The 13,975-nt window shown below is 41.4% G+C and overlaps 1 protein-coding gene across 1 annotated transcript in view; it reads right to left on the reverse strand.

The window, feature by feature from the left end:
- Window positions 1-3,489: 3,489 nt before the first annotated feature.
- kiaa0930 overlaps window positions 3,490-13,975 on the reverse strand; it is a 50,403-nt gene continuing 39,917 nt past the window's right edge. The window contains 7 exon segments of the mRNA XM_030045811.1: window positions 3,490-6,211; window positions 6,845-6,878; window positions 6,880-6,957; window positions 6,959-7,002; window positions 7,818-7,977; window positions 10,817-11,005; window positions 12,676-12,816. Coding sequence (XP_029901671.1) covers window positions 6,171-6,211; window positions 6,845-6,878; window positions 6,880-6,957; window positions 6,959-7,002; window positions 7,818-7,977; window positions 10,817-11,005; window positions 12,676-12,816 — 687 coding nt within the window. The 3' untranslated portion in view covers window positions 3,490-6,170.

A 13,975-nucleotide genomic window follows, 5' to 3' on the forward strand; every position in this document is an offset into this window, starting at 1 on the left:
AAAACTAAGTATTTTCAAAAGATAAAAACTAAACAAAACTGGCCAACCCGCTTTTCAAACTAAACTGAAATTGAAAACAAAAAGTCAACAGGAAACTAATATAAAAACTAGAATAATTTGTCCACCTCTTCCAGTCGGTGTTTTTCCCAGCAGCAGTTTTGGCGTGAGCTGGCTCAGGTGAGCTCAGGTGTGACTGATGGCGTTCAGATTGGCTTCTGATTCAGCTCAGCCGAGTGTTTCCTCTGAGCCGACATGAACACCAGGAGTCAGCCTCCGACCAAACTTCAGTTTTGTCAGCGGTACGTTTCATTTCAATACTTGAACTTTAATGATGATGATTATTAACCCTGTAAAACTGGATGGACATCAGATTCCTTGTGTTTAAACGCGTGTGAAAGTTTAAAACCAGATTCAGGAAATCATTTGCTCCCCTGGCAGCACTTTACTCAGTCCTGTCTCTGCTGTGACACAGGAGCTGTTTGCACTTGATCTGCTCTCAAACCATCTGAGAGGTGTTAGATTGAATTTGTTGTTTGTTGGATTGAATTTTTGTGAGGGTGGAAATGTCAGCTGTGGTTTGGTGTATGCTGGTGACTTTTGGGAGTGAGGTGTGCCGTGGTCGTTTGGCCGCCACAGAGTAAAATGGCAGTTGCGGTTCTCAGCTAAGTCAGTAGAGCTTTAAAGTGTGTGCGAGCTGTGCCAACATGTTGTGCTGGACACCATTCCAACTTTGTGCTGCTCCAGTCCACATCTGCAAACTGGCAAACCCGGCTGGTCAGCATCATCAAATCTCTTAAATGCTGCAAACTGTCACAGTTTCACCCAGGAAGCTGCCCAGAACAGACAACAGGTCCATCATTTTGATTCATTTTTCAGTTTCACTAAAATAACATCGATGTGATTGAGCCCAACCTGAACCCAAACATAATTCCTAAGTTTTATTGTTTCCCACAAAAGGCAAAGGTCTTGCTTTCCTTTCCAATTTAAAGATTATATTTTTTGGCATTTCTGCTTTATCTGACAGTCGCAGAGGGGATGACCAGCAGCAAAGGGTCAAAGGTCAGATTCCAACCCAGAATGATGTGATCAGGACTCAGCCTTGGTACACGGCACGCGCTCTTACCCAGTGAGCCACCGGGATGCCTCTGACTTTTCGTTCCATTTCTAAATTTTTGTCCACACTCATCCAGGTTGGGCTGGGTTTAGACAAAAACTTAGAAATTATGTTTGGGTTCAGATCATATTCATATATTTTAGTGAAAACCTAAATACGTACTGTCTGTTCTGGGCAATTTCCTGTACAGTGCTCGAGTTTACGTGATGACGCTGAAGGCAACATGTAGGCTATTTCAGGTGATGGCAAAATCTCAGGCTCAAGTCGGGTTTGGACAAAAATCTGAAGCCCAATCCGCACTCTAGTTCATGATGCAACTGTCAATCAAGCCGCGTGGGCGGGGCTGTGACCTCCCAGTCCCTGCTGATGCAGTTTCAGTACATGGCGCTCTTTTCTGTCTGTTCAGCCATGGTGGCAATCACTGCTCATGCCATTATGACCCAGTTCTTCTTCACTCTGCACCAAACAAATTGCATCTTCGTTCTTTTGCTGTTATTAGCTTTTTGAATTATCTACAAATTGACTGGATCTCTACACTGGAAAACAAAAGCAGCTATAAATGGTCCGCCTCTTAAGGCTGTAAGAAAAATACTGTCTCACCTTATTTTTTTTTTTTTTTTTTTTTTTTGGAAGATACTGAAACTGGTGGCATGAAAACTGGCTAAAACTTCAAAGTCTTTCTTTGAACAATCTCTGTCCCTCGGTAAGATAATTAAAGGATCTGACGGTCCAGACTAAATAAAATCAAGAAAAGCAAAACAATGCGGCATTCCTTTAAATTGCAGGTCCATAACTGATATCAAATAGTCAGGAGGATAAAACAAGTTGCATTTTTTCTGGTAATGTGTATTTCAATAAATAAATACAGAGAAATGTACATACAGTTTGGAAATTATGCAACAGGAGTATGGACTTAACATGCACATTATTTTCTATCTGAATACAAAAAGCAATGATTAAAGCATCAGAAAGTGTGATGTAAGAACATGTCCAAAACAAAACAAAACAACAGAAAAACAGAAACAGGTTTAACAAAGTCCTAAAAGTCAAGAAATAAACACCAAACCCAACGATTCTCAAACTGTCTCTAAAAGCATTTTACAGTGCAAAACTGTCATTTCGCTCATATCAAATGGTTGGGAAAGCGGTCGCTGCTGTTCGACAGAGTGGATACATTCAGCCAGGAAACCAAACCGGACTCAAACAGCGACGCAGAAAAAAACAGTGCTGTCTGGCTCGGCCGCCTTCCGCTCACAAGCCCGGGAGTCCAAACTGAGAAGTGGCCTGGATGTGTGTGTGTGTGTGTGTGAGAACGAGATGCAGACAGACAGACAGACAAATAAACAGACAGACGACAGAACATGGAGAACACTGCGGACTGACTTTGATCAGGAATGGCTTCATGTTTGAGTGCAGATCTGAGGGATAACCGACAGCAACAGGAACAGTAACGCACACAACACCAGGAGCTCTGACTCCGGGAGAATTTCAGGATTTTCATGGACCGCCGGCCAACGTCCCTGTCTCCCAATTCATCTGTGTGTGTTCACCCTGGTAGATCAGTGGCGCTGGTGCTCAGTGCCACCTGAGAGTAAACCACTAGCATCATCTCCAAAGTGAGGAAGTATGAACTTCCAGCAGCCGTCAAACAAAGTGGAATCTCTAGAGCCTGGCAGCTTTTCCCTACCTGAGATAATACGTTAACCGTTTATGTGCCCAAATGTCAATATATCTTAATAAAACGTTGTATGTACCTTCTCAAATAGATGTAATTGAACATTAAATGTGTACTGTGCGTTGAAAATTAATTTACAAAAATGGCTGGAAGTTGTGAGTGACTGTCTTGCCAGTGTTGGATACAGTGTCTGTTCTTGGCTACTGTTCCGCTAAAATATCATACGCAGCCAAGTAGCAGTTTTGTATTAGAGACCAGAAAAATGTACAAAAATAATTAAAGGCCCCCTCCATGCATTGACAAAACCCCTAAAAACGCATCTCTGTTCATTAATATTACATATGTAGAGGTTTATTCTATGAGAAAAAACCTCCCTTCACACTTGAAAATGGCTTAGATGTCACTGTCCCTTTGGCCTGTGTTTTTGTGTGGATCTCTGACGATGCAGACAGTCGGCCATGATGTGAGCTGCTTATTTCACTCCTGATATGTCTTGTGGCACACAGACATGCGAACAGGGTTAAAATTTGGTTTTCATCAGAGAGGCTCTTTAATATCAGAGTTTTAAATGACCAGGGGAAGTGAAGCTGGTGGTGACAGCAGACTGCCGTGAAAAATCACTCAACAGTGGACGAAGACGTGGCTGGAAAACGAACCTATCAGCTATAACGACTTCATTTTTATTTTTCTTACTTTTTTTATTTTAATTTAAAAAAAAAATCTACAGGCCATAGAATAAAAACAACTTTACATTCTTAAAATCTCAGTCTCAGTCAAAATGTGAAGCGATATCCCTCTGGATTCTGCAGACGCATGGTTTTCTGAAGTGCATCTGTGAAATAACTGGCCGGACTCGCTCTTTCGGTCCCACCCAGACTTTTGAAAATGTCCACCAAGTGAATATGGTCAATAGCAAACTCGGCAAAGACCTCTGTTTGTGGAAGCAGAAAATAGTTCCTCGTAGCTGTGAGCCATTTCTCATATTTCGATTATATTTAATGTTTTGTGTCAATTCACACAAAACTGCCACGTCATTTAAAATTTCCACTTTGCTTTAGAGCTGCTGCAAGTCGGTGTTTTGCACTTTCGAGACAACGCTAGTGGCCGGTGGTCACATATGTCACACATCATAGTGTAAGCTGAAGTGTTAGCATGGAGTCAGCCGTATACGCGGATGACTCTGGTGTCTATGTTCTCGTCACGTCATCGCCAACTAGGCAATCGGGACCATCCCCCAAAAAACGAAGTACTTCAATGTGACTGTGCGCACAGAGTGGAGCGAGGTTTCTTTGGAAGCCATGGCTGGTGGAGAGCAATGCCCGTTGTGGTGAAAGAGGATGAGAATGCAGTCGGAAAGAACATTTACAAGTCTGGAGAAATGATAGGACCTCAGTGGTCAGAAAGCAAATGCGATCAAGATTAGAATTACACAGTCTGATCTTAAGGCTTTAGGGGCCATCGAGGAAAAGGGGATCAGTTTAGTTCTAACGTCAACACCGCGTATCCCTGCGCAAAAACCCTATGGCTATAGGTTTGGGACAGATGCGGGTCAAATAAAGTTGAAAAATATATTTTGTAAGAGTTCGATTCATCCTTAACAGGTGCAACAGGGTGGAGGCTTGCCTCGTAAAATAATGCAAAAACAGCCAGATTAATTACAGAATATTTCTCTGTGATTGACCACTTGCACCAAAATCCCCTGATGTGTTAAACCCCACCCATCTTGCACGACAAGGGAGATAAAACAAACTCGGAAAACAGTATTTACAGCTGACCCGGGTCTGGTTTGGAGTTCACTCTTCCACACTTAGGAGAAACTACAGTCAAGCTGCTTATTCCAGTTTCCCTATTTCCTTCATCACTGTTAATACTTATTCAAGTCACGTCCAGTTTGCAAAAATCACAATTTGTGTAAAAATGTTAAAGTTGGATTAGGATTCTTTGTTTCTCTTTGCGGTGGAAAGCTACAGATTAAGTTCTACGCTATAATACCGTTGGTTATTACACAGCGGGGCCAGTTTAGCTCAAAATGGAAAAGTTGTTCTGTCTCGCAGGTTGTGGTCAAATCCAGTAGGATTCCATGTCTCAGGAGATGCAGGGTTCCCAGGGGTCTTTTAAGGAAATCATATTCCAGGATTTTTCAAGGACATACTCACTGAGCCCTGCACATGCCAGCTGTTCCTCACAAGCCATCTTAGCATGATTCCAAACGGACAAAGTGGCCAAACAGCTGAAAACATGGTAACAGTATGCAAACATGTGGACAAGGTTTACATGAGTTCTTGATGCACAAAGTGCCAGGTTTGTGTGGTTTTGCCCCGTTTGGCCTTCCAAACACGTGTGGCACCGCAGTTCACCAAAACACAACGGGGCACCAGCCTCTGAAAACGTGCAGTGTGATCTGAAGCATCTGGAGATGTCATCTCAGCCGAACCGTATAATTTTCCAGGATCTCACTAATATTTGCAGGGCATTGGATCAGCTTTGGAATTCTCTAGGCGTTTTCCATGCCTGGAAAGCTAGTCTATACATTTCCAGGTTTTCCAGGATGCGTGGGAACCCTGAGATGGTTTGGAAATAAAACGATTTGAATCTCAAGGAAGTGTACTCTTTCTAGTGGTGCGTTTCACTTCCCCGGGCGTTTGAAATACTTTACAAATACCTACTCCCTGTTTTTGGATACGTCTTACAAATGTGAGGAGCTGTGGATTTGACCCAAACCTTGACCTTCACAGCCTATTTGCTAATATATCTTGTACTACGCCTACATGTAGGATCAAGAGTGCAGCAGTCTAGCAGTTATTGTCTCTTTCCTCGCACACAAAATTATAATACACACTCGTGTGTTTTAACATAAACTAGTTACATACAGAATCCCTTTAACATCACATCGCACGTTGTCGCAGATAGGAACAAAAACACTTCCACAACAAAAAGAACCAAAGAACGGGGAAAGCTTCATGTATCGTTAAAAGCAGAACCTTTCTCAAGGCGTATCAGTGAATAGTTAAGCAGCAAGATATTTACAAGAAAACAGACACATTCCTCATCCTCTCTCCTCCTGGTCAGAGTTCAGCCAGTGCCTAGTCACGCTGAGGTCATGTGATCCTGACAGCCACGTTGTGTGCCAGGGCCCGTTGCCATGGAGACGACCGATCACCTGCAAATCCTCCGCACGCAGGTAATTAAAAGAAGGAAGAGGCACTTCTTGAATGGCTGGTTTGTTTGTTGTCCGCAAAGGTTTTACATTAGTCCTCTCCTCTGTCAGGCAAAGCTGACGTTTGGTTGTTTGCTCTGTCTCAACACTGGGTGGCGCTGTTGTCTCAGGGGCCTGATGCAGATAGGCACTTGGTAGTGATGCTCTGAGGGAGCCAGGCTCTGCTATGTCATCAGAATGGGCTTCTGCCTCACCTCCAGAATATCTGAGCAAGAAAATAAAAAAAAAATAAAAATAAAAAAAACACACAAAAAAAACCCAAACAAAATAAGTCTATCAAACTTTAACCCTTGGAAACCTAAATGAAATGACCTTTATTTCTTTCACAAATACTTTTTTTTAAACATCCTACATTTTATATTGTGAGAAAGTGAACACTTATTTTTGTTGGGGGGAAACAGATAGATAGATAGATAGACTAAGGCAATAGATGTGTATTTCTAATTTTTTGTCCTCCCTATTTATAAACATGAGGGGGACAGAATAGTGGAAACACCTCTGAATAAAATGCAGCACTAACTATGAGCTCAATGCCACTGCAGTTGCAAAACAGTGTACAGCAACAATAGAGTACAATTCATGAATAGCATAACTAGGGGGAATTAGATATCCCATATATTCAGATTGTACATCATAATTATAGTAGCAGCTCTACAGGCGTGCACAGAAAGTATCTTGGCATGCATTGTGTTGTGATAAAAACTATCTCACAAAATCTCCTGCATTTCCACACAGTCCATGTACACACGAGCAGGTCTGCAGATGCACATTAGTGTTGGCCTCATCAGAGGGGCCGTATGCAGAGAGCCAGTGAGTGTGTGCAGCGTGCTCCTCTGACCTGTGGTGATGCGGTGAAGCGGCAGGGTGACGTAGGGTGAGGTGGGAGTACAGCAGGAAGTATTCCTCCGTCCGGTTGAGCTTGAGCCAGGAGCCGACCAGCGATCGGCCCGTTACCAGACAGAGAGCGAGAGCGCAGGTTGGTGGTGTTGTGGAGGTCTGGCAGACACAAGCACACACTGCTTCACATCGGCACATTAATCATCCGCCCCTCCACTCCTGCTCATGATGAATCCTGCCCTTCTGTCAGCCTCCGAACCAATACAGCTTATTTGTATCTCATCCAGTGAAGCACAGAGGAGAAGCTGCTGCTGTGACAAGTTCCCAACACTTAAAGCAAACTGAACTTTGGTAGGGTGTTGGGTTTTACAGTTACTGGATTTGTGTCTCTCCATTCACTTCCATAGTGCAGCAAAACTCCTCCCAAAATAACACTTTTCAAACAGAAACAAATGCAAACAATGTGAATTATGCCAATATAATTAACAGAGAGTCCTGATACTCATTTTTCATGTGTAATTACAAGTAATTGTGAAAATACTATTAGGTCATTTGTTCATGGCACAAGGTATGTGGAGGTTTGCTGAGGACACTAACTACGAGATCTACTCTCCATTTCAAATATGAAAGTAACAAGAAAAATGTGTTTCATTTCCTCGAAAAATGGGTACTTGTCGCTTTTTATATTGGCATAATCCACTTTGGTCAGGTTTCTGTGCTTTAAGTGTCATTTTGGGAGCTGTTCTGCTGCACTATGGAAGTGAATGGAGAGTTACATTTGGTTTGCTCGTTTTATACTATGACACAAAACTTGAAAATGTGACATTTCAAGAAACATAAAATGCCAATATCACTTTAAAAAAAAATTCTCTGATATTCTATGACTTCACTTGAGAATTTCCTGCCTAAAAGACACCGCTCATGATTTGATGATATTCTAGAAATGACGTGAGTACTGGGAAACCTGGAACTACCTTCATCTTCCTCCTCCCTGAAGAACTCTTCACTGTCGTTTGCCGAGTGGGACTTCTTCATCTCGGCGATTCGGTTGCGGGGCATCTTACGCCGCAGAGACGGGGAGAAAAACGAGGGACGGTTCTTCTCTGGTGTTGGAGGTGTGCTGAAGGAGGTCACCTACAAGTTTAAAACACCAGAGATGTAACAACACCTTCAGATCACCGTTTGATCCAATGAATCAAACAGTGAGATTTAAGCAAATTCTGAAGGAAGACGATGAAAGTTTCCTGTTTTATTTCGGAGGGAAGACAAACCAAAACCATAAACCAGATGACGTAACCTCAAGATCCTTCCAGTGCCAGCTCAAATAAAATGTATCACCAGTTTCATCCTCAAATAAATGAGAGGAGAACTTCAGCAGCCTAATGTCCTGCCACAATCACCATGATATATTAAATCTATCCAGCGAAGGTAATGAGATCATTTATTAAGCTAATTCAAGCATTCATTTGCAGGTGCTCCCCCTTGTTAAACAGCACAGGGTGCAGCATGCATCAGATTGGGTGTACTGGTAAACACAGGCTACTAGGTGAGCACAGGACACTGTATTATTAATTATTCTTTATTTATTGTTACTATACTTAAATCTGTTCATTATTATTGGATTCTTTTCTTTTATGTTGTGTGTTGTTATTGTTAAGTACTTTTGTCCTTGTCCTTTAATATAAATGTAAATATATTAACTGGTGTATATTAATTAGAAATTATGATCGTAGTTATTACTATTGCTAATATTGTATTCTCATTATTATTATTATTATTATTATTGCTATTGTTATTGTATTATTATTATTATTATTATTATTATATAATGGTTATTGATAGTAGTAATATTTAAGAAGCAGGATAAATCCATCAGGTACTTGTACAGGTACTAGTAGAGGGGGTGGGATTACATAAGTTTCGACTTCTTCCCACTCCTTTTTGAACATAACTTCATTGTCTGTTGTTATTCATGTTGCTTTGTTTTATTGTTGTTCAAAATAAACTTTTTAAATCAAATCAAATCAAATACCAGCCGCCATGCAGGGCCTACAAAAAAAGGCTCATCTCAGCAGCTACACTGGAAATCATCTGAAGCCATCACAGCTGAAACAAGGGTGTGTGCATAGCACACACACAGGCCCACATCTAGATGACAGTCCTGCTAAAAGATGTATCATACAGTCCAGCAACATGTATTATTGATGATGACCTCGTTTCCTCCACACACACTGAAGCTTCTCTGCTGGTTCAGTGTGTGCCTGGCAGGCTGGGGCTCTCTGTGTCTGCTCTGTTTCCCAGCCCCCTCTCGCCGGCCACAGGCAAACCTGAGGAACTGAGCGGCTCCAGACTGCTGGTCTGCCGGCATGCTGCTTATGAGCACTGACAAACAGGAAGCCTTGTCTTGGTAGATCATGACTTTAGGTTATCTGCAGGCTTCAGAGCGTCCACGTTAACCTGAATTCAATTTCTGAAAAGCTTCTTAGAGAAGAACAGGAGACATACGCTCTTCAAAAACACTTGTCTATGAAAAACGCCTTTATGAGCCTGGCATGTCACACATAGGGAGTAAAAACATACCAGCAGGGATGTCTAGTCCATATGAAGAGCTCATATTGACTGCAGCAATGAGGGACATCCTGATATATACCAACACAACAAGTACAAATATGGTCTGAAATCTATTTCTTCATTAACTGAGAATACCATGGCTTTGAGTTTCCAGATCCAAACAGTTTCCCTGTGGAGAGGAGATTTGAATTCATCACCCCTCAATCAATACTCTTTCTGACGAAGGCCCTGATCCCTCGGAGGTTCTTCCATGAAAATGTTTGGCCATGTGGTAGTCTAAAGGAGTGTTCAGACCAAACACAATACGGACGTGAATTTTTCACTCAAGATGAAAAATTTCATGTGATGCAAATATAAGCGAGTGACGCAAATTTTAAGTGTTTGTGTCAGTTCACGTAATTCGTGTCATTTGTCTTTGCATTAGCTTTGTATGTAATCACACCATATTAAAAGCTGGCTTCATGTTTGGTCTGAACACACCTTAATACTGTGTTCACGTCATATCAGAGATGTTGGGAGGCCTACTTGACAATTCGTCCTGATGCCTTCAGTGTGTTGACACGTTTGTTCAAACCCTTGCAAAATCATCACAGCTAACAACGACACAGGTTCACAGGTCAATAGTAAATGCTTGAAGCTAGTGCTAGCTTGTCGTTTTTAAAAGTGTAGAGCAGCTTATGTAGGCTGCCTGGGTATTGATAACATGTATTACTACCGACGATTCCATGATTAACTTAGTCAGAATCATCAGAATTGATGACGCTGTATGGCAAATTGGGAGAAATGGTATGGAAGTAGCAAATCTCGGGTTTGCAAGTGGTAAATATGTCTAGGGAGCATATCTGTTTTCTACCTGATGGTCCATCAATCTTTTATTTCTGCCTTCCTCAAAGCAACAACAGGGACACATGATGTCCAAAATATTCAGTGTTGCAGTTATTAAACTCTTTGTTACGTATACTTTCAGGGTTTTTCATAAAATGTTCTCTTTTGAATAATGCTCTCACTGCTGCCCTCGCTGATACAGTGATTACCATGTAGACTTAAACCTCAACTTACATGTTTTTTTTCTTGGTGGCAGTTCAGACTCAGGGCTCTATTTTAAAGATCTGAGCACATGGTCAGCAGAGCACGGTGCAAGTGTGTTTAGGGTGTGTCCAAGGCCACTTTGACTATTTTAACAGAGTGGTTGCACCAGGCACATGGTTCAAAAGTGCTGTACTTTGTTTCTTAGTTAATTATGGGTGTGTTTTGGGTATAACATGCAATAACCCAGTCTTTTAAAAGGAATGGGATTCGGCACTCCAATTGCCTTTTAAAAGCCAGATGCACTTGCACCTTGGACGATTACTATTATAATGGTGCATTTGCCAGGTAAGAGGGATGGCTGTGTTGTCCTCACCCTCTCGTGCATGGGTGAGTCCTGGTCCTCCTCGGTCCCGCATGGGGACGTGTCACCTGTTGGCACCCTGCTCACAGCCATTTCAGCGTGGCCTTTCCCCTGCGGACCCTTCATCCTCACAAACTCCATGTTGTTGTACTTGTAGAAGCCAAAGGACATCCTTTGGGCCATCTTGGCAGCCACGCTCACCTACAGCACACACACACACACACACACACACACACACACCAAAGCTCTATCATCAACATATAATAATACAAAAATGTATAACCATTTGAAAAAAGTGATTAACTCTAAATAAACTCTGCTGCAGTCTTGACTAATATTAAATGAATGATGATCCTCAGGAAATTATTTTCATGCTTAATACTACTAATAACACATTTTTCCATTTCATGTGTCTACAATTCAAAATGCCTGTGGAAGTGTTTGGCTAGCTAGTCCAAGATTCTTTTCTTGATTAATTAAGTCATGATATTATATAACAAACGGATAGATTGTTTGATGTAGGTTTTGTATGTTTATTGGATGTTTTTGGTGTGAGTTGACTTAATCCTCCTCTAACAGCATGTTCAGACCAAAGTGAATATTTGCATTGTGGACTCACACAAATATAGCTGCGAATTTTCTGCTCGAGTTGAAAACTCACACGAATACATGTGAACAAACAATTTGTGTAGCCCGGCGCAAATTCACATATTTTTGTGTATTTGCGTTGACATTTTATGTAACTGTGCCGTGTGAAAACTCGCTTCACGTCCACATGGTGGAAAATTATCCCAAGCAATTGCTCCTTGCTCCCCTACATAATGAACAAGTCCCGGACCAGTTTTCTAAGGAAATTAAACATCCCTCCTTATCATCATATTTGAATTGGAAAATAGATGTGGCAGGTAAAGTGTCTGCAGCAAACCTCCACATATTGGCCTTGGCACTAGGAAGAAACAACATAATAGTGCTTTCAGAAATAACTGTAATTACATGGGAAAAAAGGTGCTGGGACTTGTTGTTTTTTATACTGCCATAAAAGAGTTATTCTGGAGCAGCTAATGAGGATATTTCACTACCTTGTGGACTCGAATCATGCCCAGGTAAGTGCGGTGTATCAAAGAGGATATGCTGCTGAAGCAAATCACCAAGATATTGCTCCTCCAGTCTTCTAAGAGTCTCTTGCATCTCTCTAATAGCTCAGCCATAATAATGGTTGTTTTAGAAATGACATCTAGTAGGGGGCTCACGTAATTTTTTTCCCCAAGACTATTTATTGGATTTTGCATAGACGTGAACAATATGCACAAGAGATGACAATATCTACATTGCTGTGTGGTTGCTTTCACCCCACTAGTTCTCAGAGGTTATAATAGGTATAATAGACTGATATGTAATCCAATTTCTCCTCTTTATGAAGCCAAATGGCTAAGAGCTCAATGACGACAGTGAATAATAATGGGGACAAAGGGCATCCCGACGAGGTGCTGCGATAAAGTGTGAAAGAGGCAGATTTTATACCATTTATACTGGGCCAGTGAAGATTTGCAGTGATATCTTAACTCTAAGTTTGACCTGAACTCGATGATGCAACCCATTTACAGTGTACTTCCTACCTTTATGTGCAAACTAAGCTATGACTGAAGTTAGGCACACCTGGTGCAACAAGCTGGAGGACGGCTTCTTAGCCAAGATATTTGCAGCTGGCAAACATGGAACTAGCACGAAGCTTGTATAAGCTTGTAGAACTCATCTGTTTTCCAAGCTAACTGTAGGCTGCAGCATTTGGTAAACTTTTCATATACACTGTACTGAATCCCATATAAGTGTCGGTCTCTTCCCTCTGATGGACTGAGGGTGCTGGTTCTCACCCGGTTGTCGTAGACCTTCTTGAGAGCCTCGTAGCGGATGGAGCCTTGGAAGATGACACCCTGGAAAGTGTTGCTTTTGTCACTGGCCACCAGCTCCACACACACCATCTCCCCCTCACCCACTGTCATATCACTGAAGACCTACACACACAAGCACACAACCATTGTTTACTAGTATTGTAGATACCCAGCTGACATGAAGTCATTTAACTGAGTGTGCTCCCACCACAGACAACAGATAGCCGTTTTCTCTCGCTTCTGAACAGCCAGAAACATTTATTGATTTCCTCCATGGGGAGAAATTGCTCGAGGCTGGCGTTGTTCCCTCTAGCCAACCTATAAAAATAGGCATTAGTGCAGGAGCTTGTTTTTAAATGAAGTGAAAAAGCATGAAGTCACACCTCATTACTTTAGTGGCATCAAGTCGATCAGCCCACCTGCCACAAGAGCAATGCACATCACCACAGTCAGCTACTCTGGCATCTTATTGGTGGGGACGATAAGCTCATCAGAGAAGACACAACAATTTAAGCATCTTTACACTGGTTATCTAATTTGTTTCAGATGTTTACTGATTTCATTTAGGGAAGGGATGACTCCACCGCCAAACCTTTGAAACCAAATAAGCTGACTGACAGCCCGTGTTTCTTGGGCAGATTCCTGTTGGTCACTCCACAGTCTAGATGAAAGAGGAGGATTCTGTTGGCGGTTGGCAAGGTCTACGTTTAAAGTAAGATTTTCTTACTGACTGTTCCTGTCAACATTAAAAATATGAGATTCGTACTGGCTGTTAAAAACAGGGAGATGTTTCTTTTTTTTTTTTCTTCATCAGAGCTTCTGGACTTTGGATCAATCTGAGGAGCTCAGGCTGCTAAATATGCATTATCTTTTAAATCGCATTTATAAGTCTATAAAAACTGGGTTTTGTGTAATGATCTGTTATTAAGTGTGATCACACTTTTAGAATATAATTAATAGAACACAATGCCTTTGTTATCAATGCACAGCTGTACAACAAAATTCAGTGTGCAACTCCCTGTGAAGAAAAAATACATATACAAAGAAGAGCAAACTAAAAATATAATCCTACTTTTTATATTTGTTTTTATTGTTAATATTGTTTTGATTGGTTTTGATTGAGAGCTGAGGAGCTATACAAATTGTACAAATTGAAATAAAGATGATCATAATTATTATCACTATTGTTGTTGTTATTATTATTACTATTATTTTAGTAGAAATATCAGCAGAGATACTGATGGAAGCAGTAATAGCTTAGTAGTAGCAGTAGCGGTAGAAG

The sequence above is a fragment of the Myripristis murdjan genome, chromosome 23, assembly GCF_902150065.1.
Source record: "Myripristis murdjan chromosome 23, fMyrMur1.1, whole genome shotgun sequence".
NCBI lineage: Eukaryota > Metazoa > Chordata > Actinopteri > Holocentriformes > Holocentridae > Myripristis > Myripristis murdjan.